Source organism: Alosa pseudoharengus, unplaced genomic scaffold (genome assembly GCF_046254945.1).
Source record: "Alosa pseudoharengus isolate Yale_2024_CS ecotype anadromous, Long Island Sound unplaced genomic scaffold, YU_APseudo_1.1 YU_APseudo_1.1_scf_8, whole genome shotgun sequence".
Classification (NCBI taxonomy): Eukaryota; Metazoa; Chordata; class Actinopteri; order Clupeiformes; family Clupeidae; genus Alosa; species Alosa pseudoharengus.
The window spans coordinates 39,036,596-39,053,662 of NW_027468870.1; the positions used below are offsets into that span (position 1 = coordinate 39,036,596).

Genomic DNA, 17,067 nt, shown 5'->3' on the forward strand with positions numbered 1-17,067 from the left:
TTCCTAGCACCTACGCGGTAACACAATAAGGAGCCTGCATTCACCAATGAGATGACTGAAGACTCGGGGAAAAAAAGGGGGGGGGGGGGTGTATTTCTTTTAGCGCAAATGCATAGGCTGCATTTTGAACGCTTTATGACGAAAACATTGTGATTCATGTGTTTGTTTATCTTAAAAGTGCCATTGCTGTATGTGTTTGTGGCAACCCCTTCCTTCGAAACTTCTAAAACAACGATGTTTTTAATACTTCAAAATAACATTTGATAAATGAACCTTACATTTTTCAGTAGCCATAGGTGTGTAGCTTTGAACGAAATCTAGTTTAGTTCTTACCGGGGCTCTGACTTACTGCCTGAAATATCCGATTTTGTTTACCAAGCTCGGAGTTTAATGCTGGGCTAATGGGTGCCTATTTCCAACCTTTCTCACGGCACATCAACGGTTAGACCGAGAATTCTCGTCGCAAATCAAAATTCCACTGGAGCTCCAAGCGGATTTGTAGGCCTACAGCACTGTTTACAGCTCTTCGTGTCACGGTAAAATGTACTTTTTGGTACATAGCTAATTTAGATACACTTATGGTGTGGGTGCTTGCGTTTCTTTAGGAATCCGCCGTCTTGGTTTGTATTGAAATGAATATTAAGTGACACATGGAAATAGGTGAGAAGTGTTTGGTGTGGTGTTTGCACAGATCTTTAGTTATTCAAATGTATGTATACTTAAAATGAATGTAACAATATATTAAATTGAAGCATTATAGCAGAATTCTTGGTAAACAGATTAAATTAATTTGGACTCTCTACAAAAACTTTGAGAGAAAGGGGAGTGACCTAAATGACGTTCCCTTACATCAGCTGCTTAAGTGAAAGCGAAACTTGGATAGGTGTCCACTCCTGACTGAAAATAAGTTCAGTTCGGTAAGTATAATTTTTAATGTATAAATTATACATAATTGATAGTTTCTTGTTAAACTAAAAATCATATATGTAAATATTTGACAGGTAGGCTAAATCAGAAACATAGACTACAGACTGTATAAAATAGGCTAAGTGCCATTGAAGATCAAATCGAAGCCTTATTGCTATCGAGTTAGATCGAAATAGCAAAATGAGAAAGCAGGACGTTTTATGTTTACTTTATACTTTTTCCTGTAGGCTATACTGAAAGCATAATGATTTGTTTATTGTTTATTATCTAATTGTCTGTGATGTCTCATGTAAGAACGTTTCTCACAGAAACACTAGAAATACAATTAGCCTATCCCTTACCATAACCTTATGCTACCTATTTTGTTCAATATGTTTTTTTCTCTCCCCATATTTAGTGTTTCATCAGTAAAGTGAAATAATGTCCAAGGTCACTTTCTGTGGTTGGGAAGTTGAGTATGATGGTGACCACCATCTGAAAGCTGAGCAAAAGGCTAAATCTGGCAGACTCTACACAATGTACCATGGCACCAGTGTACAACTTGCCCGTCAGATAATTCAGAATGGCTTCAAGCAGTCTCAAGACGGAATGCTGGGCCCTGGTGTTTATGTGAGCCGCGATCAGAAGAAAGCAGAGCGCTACCCTTTGAATAACCATGTCTCTGACAAGGTAGTGCTAAAGTTGCAAGTTGATTGTGGGAAGGTGAAACGCATCGACAAAGACAATCACCCCATGCAAAAATCCTGGCACATGCAGGGCTACGACACTGCATGGGTGCCCCCGAAATGTGGAATGAAAGCTGTTCCAAGTGGCCTTGAGGAGGATTGCATTTGGGACCCAAACAGGGTTAAGGTGACTGATATTGCTGTTGCACCCAATACCACTCTTTTAGCTGAACTTCGCCAGCTGATATCTCAGAGAAATAATCAGTTTACGAATCAATCCTCTGGCCAAGGAGCCTGTACCTTATGCAAGAGAACCAATGATCCTGCTCATGGTGTGCAATCATGTTGGGGATGTGGACAGAATATCTGTATCCTCATGGCAAAACATGTCTGCCTTGTCAAGCCATAATAGACCTCTGAAGCCTACAAAAAGGACCCTAAGCTGCCATCTTTGCCCATATAAGGAGATCCAATTGTTAATCAAAGTTGCACTGCAAGTTAGCTCTGGAGTAGCAAAAAACAAAGTTTGCCATATTAACGTACCGAAGATCATAGTACCCACTCGAAGGCAGATGACAAAAGTGTGTAGGGCAAAACGTCTGCATTTCAGAGTTATTTGTGCCCTGCGAGAGCGTAACAGGTGTGATTATTCAAATTCCCCATGTTATTTTCCCAAAAATCGCAAAATACCGTATCTTCTTATATGGGCAAAGATGGAAGCTTTTTTGTAGGCGAACTTCAGAAGACTATGTGAAAATCCTCTTTTTTTGCTGGAGATTTGACATGTGATAAAAATGACAATCATTTTTGTATTAAGTAATTTGTGTTAAAAATGCATACATTTATTAGTCTTTTTTCTCTGAAAAAGTAATTTTGTTCTGATTTCATGACTTCTTTGACTCATGTGTATAATGAGAGAGAGCTCAAATAAAAAGGTTTAATTGACTCTGTTGTATTGTAGGCTTTATAGCGTTTACTGTGCTCGCCCTACTATTTTATCTCAAAATGGCTGCTGTAAAAAAAAATCTACTAAGCCCTGTCCACAGGATGTGGCATAGTGTTGCAAACTGGAGTGATAGACTTCCTTCTAGAAGATTCCATGTATTTTGTATAAATGTCACACCTTCACCACCAGTGCATCCCCAGACAATCACATTACTAGTAGATCAATCTACTTCCTAGTCAATCACTCCTCTAGCATTTGATCAGCATCTCACAAATGTTCTTCTTTGTGATCAACACCTTAGATTTTTACTGTTCATGATTTTTTTTTTCATTCTTCCTCTTTTATCTGTCTCTGTTCTATTGCCTATCTCAATCTTCTTTTTTATTAGCCAGTTGGATATATGGCTTTGCTTTGTCTTTACAACTATGTAGCCTCTGTAGCCATCCTGAAGTCACCTCTTCTCTTGATGGTGACATTAGGGTTTTGTAGGTACTACTTAACAACAACACACATTGCATTTATATAGTGCCTTTTTTCTAGACACTCAAAACGCTTCACAGTGAAGTGGGAACCGCACTAACTACCACCATTGTGTAGCACCCAACAAAGCTGCCAGAGGAGGACCTGTGAGGCGTCACTAAGCGCTTTCAGACATACGTGTAAGACCGGAGGTTCTGCCGATGTTAAACGGTGGGGCCGTATATCTGGACGACATAACCGGTCATATGGAAGTCCGAATTCACCCGGTGTTTATACTACCCCCGACCTAGTATTTCCTCCGGACATTATGTAAATGTACTGTGTCTGAACGAGGCGTAGAACATGCGGTTAAAATTCACACCTAGTGAGAGGGCGTGTTGGTGACGTTTCTTTCGTGCGTCCATGTGGTTAAATCTGACTTAAATGCCAGTGTTATGATGGAGTGGCATAGTGCTGTCCAGAAAATCTCCGACATGGAAAGATGCAGACATCACGGAGCTACTGTCCATGAGGGCATACAACATTTTGATAAAACACATGAAGGGAATGGCACGTTGTAGCCTACAACTGCATGGCAAGGCCAAACGAATTCAAAAGACTGAATCATCATAAGCAGAAGGCGCTGAAAAGGCAGTAGCCTACAGCGACGTCGTTGACGACAATAACAGGAGTATTTAATAAATTGTTAGCCAACACGTTTTCTGTTCATTGATAGCCTTAGGCAGAATTAGGCTACAGAAAATATTTTTTTTCTCTCCCGGCAGTAAAGACAGTAGATTCGTGTTTAAAATTAAATGAAAACTAAAGGTAGGCTATAGGCTAATTATGCATATGACCATCCAGAGGAGGCTGGTGATCTGTCAAGAATGATGAAGATCGTAAGATACAGATGGTTTTATTGTTGCTGTCATTATTACCACAAACACGAATTGACAACGAAACCATGGCGATCGTATCTTGCCTGTTTATTAGGCCATGCACAGCCCTGTCAGAACTCCGTGTAGCATGCATACTGGCAGTTTTCATAAACCATCACCAACTAGTTCGCACTTTGGATATATCATTGGATTGTGAAAAGCCCAATTTCGAATAACTACAGTACAACAGATGAGGTAGGATGCATCTTTTGCAATTAGAATTTTGTGTTGGTGAGACCTGTTGCCTATCAGTAGACATGTCATCTCGAGTTCCACGACAGCTTAGCTAGTGCCACCGAAATATACTCGAATATTCCCTCTTGCTCAGTTATGCACTGGGCCCTCACACTCCTCCATCTATTCTGGTAAAAGCCAGTTTACGCTCATCTGTGAAAGGAGTGGCACAGTATTGTATGAGATCTTCAGTTTCTTTCTCACATGGAAAACATTGACACATTTCAGAAGAAAGTTATTTGTTTCTGGCCATTTTGTGCCATCGAAAACTCAATAGCAGATGCTCCAGATACTTGATTCATCTGAAGGCCAATTGTATTGTTTGTTTAATCAGGGCAGCTGTTTAACGCTGTGCTGACATAATTGCATTAGGGTTTTCTAATGATTAGCTAGCCATAAAATGATAGCATGCGCCATAGGATGACTAACTGGTTGTCCTCTAGCTATGTATTGTTCAAGATTGTAACTAGGGCTGTCAAAATAACTGATTAATTTTGATTAATTAATTTGAGAAAAAATAACTGATTAAAAAAAATAACGCAGATTAATTGATTCCGTATGACCTTTGACCCCGAGCCATTGTAGTCAGTAACCATTAGACTGTAAAAAGAAGGAGCGAGAAGAAAATGTGCTGCCTAGATCATTGATTGGAACATTTACTTTTAAAAAACGGCCTGATGGTGTCGCACATTGATGCAAAGAAATAGTGTTGACATTGAGGGGAGTGTTAATTTATTTTCATTGTGTCCCCTAGGTTATATCTGTGGCCTGAAATAGCTTGTATATGAAAAAAAACTTCTTCCCGAAGCACTTTTGAATTTATTTCCTCAGCATATTAGGTCATATCATAGATTATTATGGCCATTATTAAAATAATAATAAAATAGTTTTTGAACTTTAATGTCACTAATGCTGATTATTCAATGATTCATTTGAATTTAAATATTTAAAAATACTTTCACAGCAAATATTATATAATTTAGATTAATTAATCACAGAGTATGTAATTAATTTTTTTAATCGATTGACAGCCCTAATTGTAACATGTTTTCAGAGTTAATAAGATGAAAAGTTGCTACAGAATCAGACACATTCAATATGATGTAGATGTTATGTAATAAATGTTAAACATGTGGTTAATTATCACAGTATCAGACACATTCAATATGATGTATATGTTATGTAGATGTTAAACATGTGCTTAATTATCACAGGTTCTAAATATAGTCAAATATACGAAATATCAAGTTACATTCAATCATGAAGTAAATTGGCCTGAAATATTTTCGATGCATGAGAGTAATTGTGTAGTAAGTGCACACAATAACACTTCCTTCATTGCAATACAGGTAATTTATTAAGTCATACGTATAGTCATGGATATAACCATCCTTATATCATAATTTACATTTTTACAGTTTTATGACCTTCTTGAAATTAAAATAATATCTGCTTAATGTTAATGTAAAAAAAAGTCTTTTGAATAATTAAGTGAACACAACACTTTCAAGAGACATTTACAAGTACCAACAGACTAAATTAAGCTGGTCCCCTGAAAAAAAACACATCTGTTTTTGCACACTAAACCACCTTGACCGATGACAAATAATATACCTTTCTGCTTGACACTGACAATATAATATGTTACAAAGGTAAATATTACATCTGATTTAAAATTTTTGGCTTTGGGTGTGTTATGGTAGTGTATCTCAGTCATAATTGCTAAATGCATCGCATAATTCCCATTAGATGAAATAGCTAAGGCTTTGCACTGATTGAACATTGTCAATTATAGAGTACCTTGATCAAAATTCCCATTTATTTGATGGGAGCCATTTGAGGATTTAGTGAAAGTTGACTAAGACAGTTTGAGGCACCTGAGAGAAAAAAAAATGTGCTAAGAAATGGTCAACACTGCCACTCGGCTAAGAATGGTTTACGAACAAATACCAGTTATCTTGGTTGGTGTTCCATCTTGAGATCTGAGTCACACAGAGGTCTGTTTAACTATTCTGCTGCTCTTTGTGTTCGATGAGGCCTTTAGAAATAAGGTCTGGGATCTCCACCGCCAGCCAAGGTCCAAGCTAAAGACGAGGAAAAGCACAACAAAAAGGTCTACATTAAATATTCAAATATTGTGAGGGAAACATGAGAACCCCTGATCTACAGTACAGTATGGCATGATAAACACAGTGTCTTTGAGTCAATAACAGTACAGAAAGAAGCAAAATAGACAAACCCCAAGAGCCATAAGGTGAGCCAATCCAAATTTAGGAACATTTCTTGCCCACAGTGGCTTGAAGTGGTCTGTCAGGCAGATCTTACCACCCCTAGAGAAAGAGAGAGAGGGAGGGAGGGAAGGAACACAGGGAGGGAGGGAGGGAGGGAACACACCCAATTTATCCAAATATGCAATGATTGTAACTTGACAAGCATGTGGTAAAAATCCCTGAGAGTTACAGGGGAAAAGAGGCTAAACTGAAGGGCATCATTATTGTGAAGTTCTGCCTTTTGTCACATCAGGGGCACTCATCAATTCTCAAATATGACTGGGATTACATAAGGGTCATTCCGTGTGAAATCACCCAATTTCAGCACAATTTGGCAGGTGACCCTCTCCGAAAAAATCTGAAAAAAATCACAGGTGTTTGTAAACCAAATCCATGCATAGATCTTAAATAGTATATCTGTATAACTAATCGTTGCAAAACTACAGCCCTTTGAAACTTCAAGTCATTTTAAGCATTGTGGTGAACAATCCTTTTTGTTCAACTTCCAGCATTATTGGCTCTTTTGGTATTTCACACACATTAGTGAAACTATGTGAATAGAAGTACATTTTCCTGTTGAATTAAAAAATCCAATCAGATCAGACGTATCTTGTATACTTTTCCCTCTGCAAAGCTCTGAAAATTGCTATAAATTCATAATGTGAAAAGACATCATCACCTTTGAGGGCTTCTCATTCAAAAAGTATGTGACACAAATTCATCAGATTTTTTCCCTACACATATATGTATTATAAGGTCCTGTCCATGCATTAACTTTGGTTGTTATCATTTTCATATTTTCAGAGCATTTTTTTAAAATTGGGCTTGATTTTGAAAAAGCCTGTTTTCATCTTCTCATTTCACCACGTGGACAGTTAACAGGATTTTTTTTAATTTTACCATATATCATTCTGTATGTGAGGATCATCTGCCCAAAATGTGGGCTTGTTGCGGAGTTTCTTCATTGAGATAAGATTTTTTACAAATATTGTCTATAAATCCACTGAATTTGTACTGGATCTGCAGTACCACTTTGCACCACATGTGGTGCTCTTTTAATACAATGGAAGTCAATGGAAGAGTAAGAGAGTCACTTGTTTGCTGCACATATCCAATCTAAACACACAGTTTATGGTTCATAGTTGAATTGGTCCAAATAATTATTGCAACATGAACAACATACTACTCATACATAAATCTTATTTAGAGAAAATAAACTGATCAAGTAAATTATACACACATAAGACTGACTGGTCATCATACATGCAGCAAGAGGATTTAGCATAATTACCATCTTTGTAATGAGTTTTCTACACCAGCTTCAACCTATCAGTGCCTATGTGAGTACTTTAATAATTACTAGCCAGCTGGTTAGGCAAAGTCTATATTCATCGTCATATGCTTGGGATGCAGTCCTCTGTGATACACAGACAAAGAGCATCAAGATGGAGATCAGTGCTTTGTGTCCATGTGATCTGGGAAAGAAGTTGGAACATATTCAAGAAACAATGGGTTTCTAAAATTCAGTTCATCAAGGTATTTCACTTGATGAAGATGACCATGTGTGTTTCCATCACAAGTATTCATAACAAGGTTTGAGGACTCGTGGATCCAAGAGGCATTTGTAAAAAGATGATACATCTTTAGTATTGATTTTTCTGCATCTGACAATGCACTGAATTTTAGAAACCCCTTTTTACTTGAACCATATGAACCAAAAACTGTGTTTAGATTGGATATGTGCAGCAAATAAGTGACTCTCTTACTCTTCCATTGACTTCCATTGTATTAAAAGAGCACCACATGTGGTGCAAAGTGGTACTGCAGATAAAGTACAAATTCAGTGGATTTATAGACAATATTAAAAAAAAATCTTATCTCAATGAAGAAACTCAGCAACAAGCCCAAATTTTGGGCAGATGATCCTCACATACAGAATGATATATGGTAAAATTAAAAAAAATCCTGTTAACTGTCCACGTGGTGAAATGAGAAGATGAAATAGGGCTTTTTGAAAATCAAGCCCAATTTAATAAAAATGCTCTGACAATTTGATAATGTTAACAACCAAAGTTAATGCATGGACATGACCTTATAATCCATACATGAGTGGGAAAAAAATCTGATGAATTTGTGTCACATACTTTTTGAATGACAAGCCCTCAAAGGTGGTGATGTTTTTTCACATAATGAATTTATAGCCATTTTCAGAGCTTTGCAGAGGGGGAATTACACAAGATACACCTGATTTGATTGGATTGTTTAATTCAACAGGAAAATGTACTTCTATTCACATAGTTTCACTAATGTGTGTGAAATACCAAAAGAGCCAATAATGTTGGAAGTTGAACAAAAAGGATTGTTCACCACAATGCTTAAAATGACTTGAAACTTCAAAGGGCTGTAGTTTTGGAACCATTAGTGATACAGATATACTATTTAAGATTTATGCATAGGTTTGGACTACAAACACCTGTAGGGCTGGGATAAACGATTATTTTTTAAACGATTAATCTAGCGATTATTTTTTCGATGCATCGATTAATCTAACGATTAATTTTTTCAGTCCGATTCGATTTCGATTCGATTCGATTATCGATTATCTCCCAATTAATTCACTAATAGCAACTTATACATGTTTATTTACATATATGAATGAAAAAACATGAATTCTTTAACATTGTAATATATGTTTATTGCTCTTAAGATTCCAAAATAGAAGACTATACAAGTGCAAAGTAATGCATTCTTAGTCAGAGGTAGCATTCAATAAAGTTCAGTCATTTTAAGACGTTCGTGTGGGAATCCTTGCAATTAACATTAACACAGTTAAAAGGCTGCTGATGTGTGGATGCAATTCATAACGTAGTTAGTTCAAATAATGGTTCGTACTTCTCCTTTGGACAAGCACTTTTGAGTCTTGGAAAACACTTTTCCATTTACATCGGGATTTTGCAAACATTCAGAGTCAATAAAATGAGCCTGAGTAACGAATACAAGCAGCTGCAAGTAAGCATGCTAAACTTGACACCCAAACAGTATTCTAATGTTAGCTTTGAAATACTGCTTGATTGCATACTGTAACTTAACTTAGTTTAGTCTCCTCAATGTACTACGTTGTGATAAGACCTTAGCAGAGTTTACCTTAACTTTAATGCTGTAGTTTTGAACAAATTTGCGCAGCATGGTCACGACGATGCTAAGCGGATTTAATAGCAATTTACCCCACTGTGTTCTATGCAGTGCTTCTATGTGGCAACAACAATCCTTCAACAATCGTGAATAATTTGTTAAATCACATGCAGAGGAGGAGCAGCGGGCTCGTTACGAGAGAGAGCGGGCGGGGCGAGGAAAGGCTGTGTGAGTAAAAAGTGCAGCTCAATGAAATTATCTTATCTTTAATTTAAATAGTAGGACTACAACATAGAACATCAATGTGTGGTGGCCGGTTTTGATTTCGTGGTGCCCAGCCACAGATTAGTCAACGTATGGAAAACACTGAAGGTGTAAAATTAAAAATATTTAGCAGCACATGTTATGCTTGACGAATCGACGCTCATATTTTGCGTCGACGTATTTTTTGCGTCGACGTCATCGATTACGTCGACGCGTTGTCCCAGCCCTAAACACCTGTGATTTTTTTCAGATTTTTTGGGAGAGGGTGACCTGCCAGCCACTGGGTGATTTGACACGGAATGACCCATAAGTAGATCTTTTTATAAACCAGTCAAAAGTGATAATTGCTGGTTATAGGTCCACCTACTGACCTGTACATTTTGGCTGTTTTCCCATCCAATTCAGGTAAGGCCACCTCAGGGGCCGTAGCAGGATATGTGACAGGAATCTGGGTAATATGTAAAAACAACTTGAAAACATCCCAACTATATGAAATACACTCTTATGTCTTATTTAAAAGCCTCTGTTAGCGATGTTTGTTTACTTACATCGAATTCCACCTCAAATTCATACTTGAGCAGATCATGAATGTACCAGCATTTCCCAAACCATCTACAATGTAAGAAAGGGTTTGGTTAACTCTCCAGCTCTCCAATTTCCAGGAATAGAATCTGAACTGAATGAATGGTTCTGACACAGGCATGGACTTAAAGGAATTATCCGGAGTAAAATGCACTTTAGATCGATTTACGGATGATTGGGGGTACATACGTTGAGTTGACATCAAAATCATGTCATTCGGATGTGTTTTGAGAAAGTTCGATTGTACCGTTTTCAGTCACACAACTCGTAGCCTGGAAGTGAGCAGGGCATTTCAATTTCGCCGCTACAAAACGCTATTTTTATACCTCTTCTACAGTTCCAAACAACATAACACTTACGTGGTAGTGAGTAGAGGGTCCCTAAAGCCAAACCGAAGTATCCCGAGGTCTTTATGTGGTCGAATAGAGAGTCCAGAATGAATTTCATCAAGCCAGTACCTTTCCGGAAATGTTGCCATCTTTGCTGTAGGAGTCTTATTGCTGGGTGTGTTGTAACACGCTCTGGAAATTCACAATTTCGTCGCCGTTTAAAAAAAAAAAAACATAGTCCAGTATTTCTTTCGAAATTGAAATGAAGTTGTATGGACTGGACTATGTTTTTTTTTTTGCTCCTACAGCAAATATGGCAACATTTCCGGAAAGGTACTGGCTTGATGAAATTCATTCTGGACTCTCTATTCGACCACATAAAGACCTCGGGATACTTCGGTTTGGCTTTAGGGACACTCTACTCACTACCACGTAAGTGTTATGTTGTTTGGAACTGTAGAAGAGGTATAAAAATAGAGTTTTGTAGGCGAAATTGAAATGCCCTGCTCACTTCCAGGCTACGAGTTGTGTGACTGAAAACGGTACAATCGAACTTTCTCAAAACACATCCGAATGACATGATTTTGATGTCAACTCAACGTATGTACCCCCAATCATCCGTAAATCGATCTAAAGTGCATTTTACTCCGGATAATTCCTTTAATGATACAGACCTTGTGCCTTCTTTATTGGACTCCAGACGGAACCAGTCATTGTCAGCTGCCTTGTTATTTTCTACATACTGCGTGGTAGAGAAAGGTTAATCTGTGTAAGTTATGCAGTATCACATCACTTAAAATGGTTCTGAAATAACTGCTAGAATAGCCTACTCTAACGTTGGTATTTTTCTATGCAGCTGCTAGAAGCTACCTTTTAAACTGTATCTGTTACCAAGTTCTACCAGCGAAGTCAATGACGTTTGACAATATTGTCCTGTCAGGTTAAATGAATAACATCGAATTACACAATTAATCAAGGAAACCAGTAACGTTAAAATGTGATGGGATACCGTTAGATGACTAGGCTTGGTGCACAGCTGACAAGCCTAAAAGAGCTAATGTTATGCTATCTAGCTAGCTAGCCACTTTAACATGAACCAAAAATAAATGGCTGGCATTTAAGCTTTAAAATCGAACCTTACCTTAATCAAGGCCAGGTACTCCTCTCGTAGTCTCTGAACCCACAACTCTTTGTCTCTAGGTCCAGAGTTAGTTTTTAGGAGAGGTATCTCTGACACAGCTTTCCGAGTTGCCTCATCTGCCATGGTGGCTGCGGAAGGTAGAGAAACTGGTAACGTGACGTCAGCACTAAGCGATGATAATGTGATGTAAATACTAAAGCACAGTGTTCCGGAAATTTGGTTCCGAGCAGTTTGTCATGAATTTACAGCAAAACGGCGTTGTTTCTGAATATATAAAGGGTCTAAAATATACAGCGAGCAAGGTCTGCAGGTGAAAAAACTAAGTGGTACTCTTAGCACATCAGTCAATGTTTCCTGAAGGAAGTATTTCCTGTGACTCCTTACGAAGACAGGACGGATCTCACATCTGGTTGCACCGCTATCATTACTATTTACAGCATCCTTCTAATGTCACAGCCTCTGCAGGGTTACACATTTATCAATTTCATTCATTGAAATCAACGGATTTATCTGAGCGTTATGCAATATATGTGAATCGGAACAGTAAGTGCATTAAGTTGACAATGTCCGTTTATATATCTCAGTATCCCATCGACCTCTGAGGAGTCCCTGCACTTGTCATTTGCATTTCTGCATTCTGTTTTGCCTTGTTTTGAAATGAAACGTATGACTTAGTATGACTTTGGTTCTAGCTGTGGGATTGTTGTTGTTTTTTTATAGTGTGAAATTTAAAGTCAAGGCAGTGATCACTTACATGTCATATTCATGGGGAAGCAGGCTACATATAACTGCATGATAAACAGATGTTTTGGGGTCGTACCATTAAGGCTTAGCCTTAAATGTAAAAACCAGATCATCACAATATTTGTTGTATTTTTTGTAAATGATTGATACTGAAATTGGGTCTACATCAAATCACAGGTGTCAGACAACCACTGGTAGCCTATCTTTTTCTTACAGAGAAGGGCTGACAGTGTGTGGCTCCCATATTTAGTCCATTGGTTCCCATGGGCAGTGTTCTGGCCTTGTCATCTCGCCCTGGGCGTCAGAACTCCCCATTTCCCCTGGACAGACCCGTCTCCAGGTGGGACAGAAGAGATGGCCGGCTTCCCAACCCAGGAAGCTTTGATGGCTTGCATCGCAGCTGTAAAGGTAAAGTTCACGTAGACACATTGTTATCATAGAACATAAAAGATACAGACTCTGTGTTTTTACTATACTGTCTCTTGATACTGTCAATATTTTTTCTTACCTTTCTTTTTTATTACATCTAGATGTATTTCCACAACAAATTGAAGGTGTTAAAATGATTGTTAACAAGACTCTAAGCAGCTTGTTTAAGGTATGTTTGATCGGGAGTGTATTTGAGTCTGTTGGTTCTCAGAGTCTTAACATAATAAAGTTGGTTGCAAGGTGATTGCATTTTCATATCTAAAGTATAAATGAAGATCAGGCAAAAATGTATTGGTCAGATCTGAGATCCACACGTGAGCTTCAATTTAACAAGATCATTTCTTTCTCCAAAATGTAGGTTAGTCATACATTTCACCTTAGTGCTATTGCACCATCATGTTATCGCTTCCATGTAGAATATCTGCAGACAGACAGTGACAGTAAAGATAAGGTAAGAAATGTCTTATTAGAAATGTGTTTACCATTCTATCTTTCATATTTGCCTGATTGGCACAGTTTTGATATGCTTTCAAATATCTTCTCTCAGGACAGTCCTATGCTGATTGGTGAAATTGATTCATCAGGAAGCCTAAATGCTCATTCGCTATTTCATCTGAGTGATCGAATAAGGGCCAAAGCTGTTTTTCAGGTTTAAAACATTTACTGACTTAATTTACTAACCTCAACAATTTGATATATCCATATAATAGTGACTTTTATCGTGTTGTTAGACCCAACAGTCCCAGTTTGTTACATGGCAGTTTGAGACTGAATACAGAGGAAGTGACTTTACGGCTGCTGTTACCATGGCAAACCCAGATATTCTAAGAGAGTCAGGTGAGAAAGCCACTTAGCAAACACAGAAGTGTAATCATCAAAGTGTAAAAAATGACATTGCGGATGTGGTTTCTTTGGTATGAGAGCTAGCACATGATGTGTTGCCTAACAAGTTTTATTATTCAGGTATTTATTTTTAACCGGTTAGTTTCCAGTAACACCTGTCAGCACAGTGATGTTATGACAAGATAAGATAAGACTTTATTTAAAGGAGAATTCCGGTGTGATATTGACCTAAAGTGTGTTGAAACATGATACCAAGTGTGAACGTATGTCTCATAGCTCATCTCATCTTGTCCCCTGCACTTAGAAATCTGGCGCTAGTTAGCTGATGCTACCAACAGTTTTTCGATGGGGGTGCCTCGGGCATCGGCCTAGCCATGCAAATAAATCACTGTTTTACACCATTTACGAGGCTCAAAGTAGCTCCATACTTCATTGGTAGACTTCTGAGGCCCTTGACATTTAAAACGAGACATTGAGAACTTTGAAAAAGCACTGGTAGTTTATTTACAAGACGATTTATACAGACAGTACCTTAAGGAATTTTACTGTTCGACGCCATCTTGAATTTAGTCACGAACGATAAGTCGAGCGACGAGTACGAATGAACAGGTATGATAAGGGATCAGATTCCAAAAATAATTCTGTGGAAATGCATGGGTTGCAACTGGAACCCATGCATTTCCACAGAATTATTTTTGGAATCTGATTTGTCCAACATCCTCCTCTCACCCACCGACCATGAAGTCCCGAGAGCAGCCAATGACAGAGCCAGTGCTCCTAACCAGCTTATTTAGCCTCTTTCTGTCCCTCTCAGAGCTCCCACATCCCCAACAGACCACTGCGTAAAAAATTACAGATGCTACCACTGTCGTAAAAAGTCCTTAACAGTGACCTGCAGTTTTTTTTAGCAGATGGAGGGTGCATTGATTCCTCTGACATATACTGTAGGGAGATTGGTCTTCATACTTGTTTTCTTATGGCCTTGAGCAGACATTTGCAATATTCTTGGTTTTATGCTCAAGCATTACACTTATACTCTGCGGCTTCATAACATTGTATTTGGTTTGGAAAGGGCCAGGGATAACAGGAAGCTTTACCAGTGCTCTGTGTGATTGTACTAATTATGTGTTTCATGGACTACAGTCATCATGGTGGCACACTTCCTCCAGAGTGTCTCCTCTCAGCTGGTTCTGGGGGGTGAATTGGTATACCACCGTGGAAGAGCAGAGGAAGGAGGCATCCTCACTCTAGCTGGCCAGTATTCAGGTGCAAGAATAGTGAATAAAGTCATGTTTTGGTGCATGCAGCAGTATTTTCTGGTGACTGGCCTTGTGGTAATGTCTGTGCCATTTTCCCAGGGCCCAACTGGGTGGCCACACTGAATGCTGGGAAGGGTGGTGCACATGCAAGCTACTACCACAGAGCAAATAAACAGGTAAAATGATCGCCTTTTTGTTATTGTCTAGTTCTACGTAGTGCATTGGGGGGGAAACTACAGCATGTCCTCAATGGCTTTTCCAGATCCAAGTGGGAGTGGAGTTCGAGGCTAGCACCAGGACACAGGAGACAACTTTCTCATTTGGCTACCAAATGGAACTTCCAGAAGCTAACATGGTCTTCAGAGGTATATAATTAAAAAGAAAATGATTTCTTGCCGTTGTTTGTTAGATCAAGCTAATCAATGCTTGCCTTGGTCTTGTAAACAAAATGCCAGTATATTTGAGTCCAGTAATTTAAACACATGAAGATATGCAGAGTGTGAAACAATTTGGATGATGTTCATATAAACCCATGTACATGCAATATTCACACACACGTTTTGAAATAATCTCAAATTTGTCTTGTAGGAATGCTAGACAGCCGATGCATCATTGGTGGAGTTCTAGAGAAACGCCTGTACCCTCTGCCTGCCACTCTGATTATGGGGGCCTTTGTCAATCACCGTGGCGACAAGCTTCAGGTTGGCCTGGGAGTCAATGTTGGCTAAACAGGCTTCATGCCTCTCCTGCTCCCTTGCACACTAAACTGACACATTGGACTAATGGACCTCCTGTATACAAGCAACTCTGCCAGATGTATGAACACCTTAAGGCATTTGGCTCTGGTCGCAACTCAGAGCATTCAACACTGGGGAATTATAGGGACGACTGGAGCCATATTGGCTATATACATGTACCCCAAAAGCATGTGGATGGTTTAGTGACCAGAACATGGACTTTTGGCCAAACTCAGGGTGCGTTGTCTGTAGTCATGGTACGTGCAGAGAGGTGGACTCTAATGTGGTGACTATTAGACACACACTCTGTCACACAGAGAGCTTTGACCTCAGACTATGTTTTCCCCTTTTTAAAGTATACTTGTTGAAGAGCCACAGAAAGGTCCTGTGGTTTTCAATCTCCTTAAAGTAAATAAATGAATATTTAACATGCAGAATATTGAAATATCCCTGAAATATCAGAGACCAATATTCTCTATTGACAATAGAATTCAATGTTTTCTCCTCACAGATATTGTGCATATTTTAAGGTGGTAATGTATGTGTAAGCAAAATGTTGTACAGTTTAGAAATTTAAGAAATAATTGTTAAGGTTCACAAAGCTAAGCCATACAGAGTCCACATCCCATATGTATGAAAAAGAATAATACATTTTTGATCAAGACAGTCTAAAGGAATAACCACTAATTTGTATGTCCATGGCAGCTTTTTTTCGTCTTTATGAGCTGACATATGGGATTCTCATTTGGAATTTAAATATGATGTTGCACTGAGTTGGAAATATTTGTTTTTGAAGTTGAAGGGGTCATGTTAATCTATCTCTAGGACACTGTATGTCTCTGAACAAAACTTAAATATATATGTATATCCTTGTTGCCACAGAAAAAGAAATATTTTTGGGATATATGCATACTAAATGGAACATGCACTAATTATTGTATTACAGGTACATGCTTTTTTTAAATTGATTTTATTAATTTGTTTTTACAGTGTAGCTTAATATATTAGCACATCTGCTAATATATTTGGTTATATTTGGATTACTTGAATCTGACATGAAAGATATGTTGAACTAATTTATTTTAAATAAACAATATAACTTATCATTCATGTGACCTTGTGTTATGAGATACAGTGTGTATGCCATACATAGCAGATTGCTTTTAAG

At 38.2% G+C, this 17,067-nt stretch overlaps 3 protein-coding genes across 4 annotated transcripts; 2 read left to right on the plus strand and 1 right to left on the minus strand.

The window, feature by feature from the left end:
* The first annotated feature begins 813 nt into the window (after nucleotides 1–813).
* Nucleotides 814–2,537, plus strand: gig2p (grass carp reovirus (GCRV)-induced gene 2p). The gene is made up of 2 exons (XM_076273870.1): nucleotides 814–917; nucleotides 1,325–2,537. Exon 2 carries the CDS (start codon nucleotides 1,348–1,350, stop codon nucleotides 1,999–2,001), a length of 654 nt encoding a protein of 217 aa, XP_076129985.1. The 5' UTR covers nucleotides 814–917; nucleotides 1,325–1,347; the 3' UTR covers nucleotides 2,002–2,537.
* A 2,966-nt stretch (nucleotides 2,538–5,503) lies between these two features.
* Nucleotides 5,504–12,040, minus strand: ufc1 (ubiquitin-fold modifier conjugating enzyme 1). Its single transcript, XM_076273875.1, has 6 exons — nucleotides 11,888–12,040; nucleotides 11,421–11,488; nucleotides 10,384–10,447; nucleotides 10,207–10,283; nucleotides 6,409–6,499; nucleotides 5,504–6,253 (listed from the first exon to the last, which is right to left on the minus strand). Exons 1-6 carry the CDS (start codon nucleotides 12,008–12,010, stop codon nucleotides 6,173–6,175), a joined length of 504 nt encoding a protein of 167 aa, XP_076129990.1. The 5' UTR covers nucleotides 12,011–12,040; the 3' UTR covers nucleotides 5,504–6,172.
* Nucleotides 12,041–12,284: 244 nt separating this feature from the next.
* Nucleotides 12,285–16,948, plus strand: LOC143111617 (mitochondrial import receptor subunit TOM40B). Of its 2 annotated transcripts, none has more exons than XM_076273867.1 (10): nucleotides 12,285–12,430; nucleotides 12,848–13,039; nucleotides 13,162–13,229; nucleotides 13,419–13,511; nucleotides 13,608–13,709; nucleotides 13,792–13,897; nucleotides 15,047–15,169; nucleotides 15,262–15,338; nucleotides 15,425–15,527; nucleotides 15,751–16,948. In XM_076273867.1, exons 2-10 carry the CDS (start codon nucleotides 12,895–12,897, stop codon nucleotides 15,888–15,890), a joined length of 957 nt encoding a protein of 318 aa, XP_076129982.1. In that variant the 5' UTR covers nucleotides 12,285–12,430; nucleotides 12,848–12,894; the 3' UTR covers nucleotides 15,891–16,948. The 2 variants fall into 2 exon arrangements, with proteins under 2 accessions (XP_076129982.1, XP_076129983.1); XM_076273868.1 differs by having other exon boundaries at nucleotides 13,801–13,897.
* Nucleotides 16,949–17,067: the final 119 nt, after the last annotated feature.

What these genes read in the sequence shown, in the direction of transcription:
- gig2p (XM_076273870.1), top strand. Translation starts at nt 1,348, where the DNA reads ATGTCCAAGGTCACTTTCTGTGGTTGGGAAGTTGAGTATGATGGTGAC.
- ufc1 (XM_076273875.1), bottom strand. Translation starts at nt 12,010, where the DNA reads ATGGCAGATGAGGCAACTCGGAAAGCTGTGTCAGAGATACCTCTCCTA. An exon ending in TCCAATAAAGAAGGCACAAG is followed by an intron (nt 10,448 to 11,420) that starts GTCTGTATCATT and finishes CTTACATTGTAG; the next exon opens with ATGGTTTGGGAAATGCTGGT. An exon ending in CTCACCTTATGGCTCTTGGG is followed by an intron (nt 6,254 to 6,408) that starts GTTTGTCTATTT and finishes CCTCGTCTTTAG; the next exon opens with CTTGGACCTTGGCTGGCGGT.
- LOC143111617 (XM_076273867.1), top strand. Translation starts at nt 12,895, where the DNA reads ATGGGCAGTGTTCTGGCCTTGTCATCTCGCCCTGGGCGTCAGAACTCC. An exon ending in TCTAGCTGGCCAGTATTCAG is followed by an intron (nt 15,170 to 15,261) that starts GTGCAAGAATAG and finishes CCATTTTCCCAG; the next exon opens with GGCCCAACTGGGTGGCCACA. An exon ending in ACCACAGAGCAAATAAACAG is followed by an intron (nt 15,339 to 15,424) that starts GTAAAATGATCG and finishes TGGCTTTTCCAG; the next exon opens with ATCCAAGTGGGAGTGGAGTT.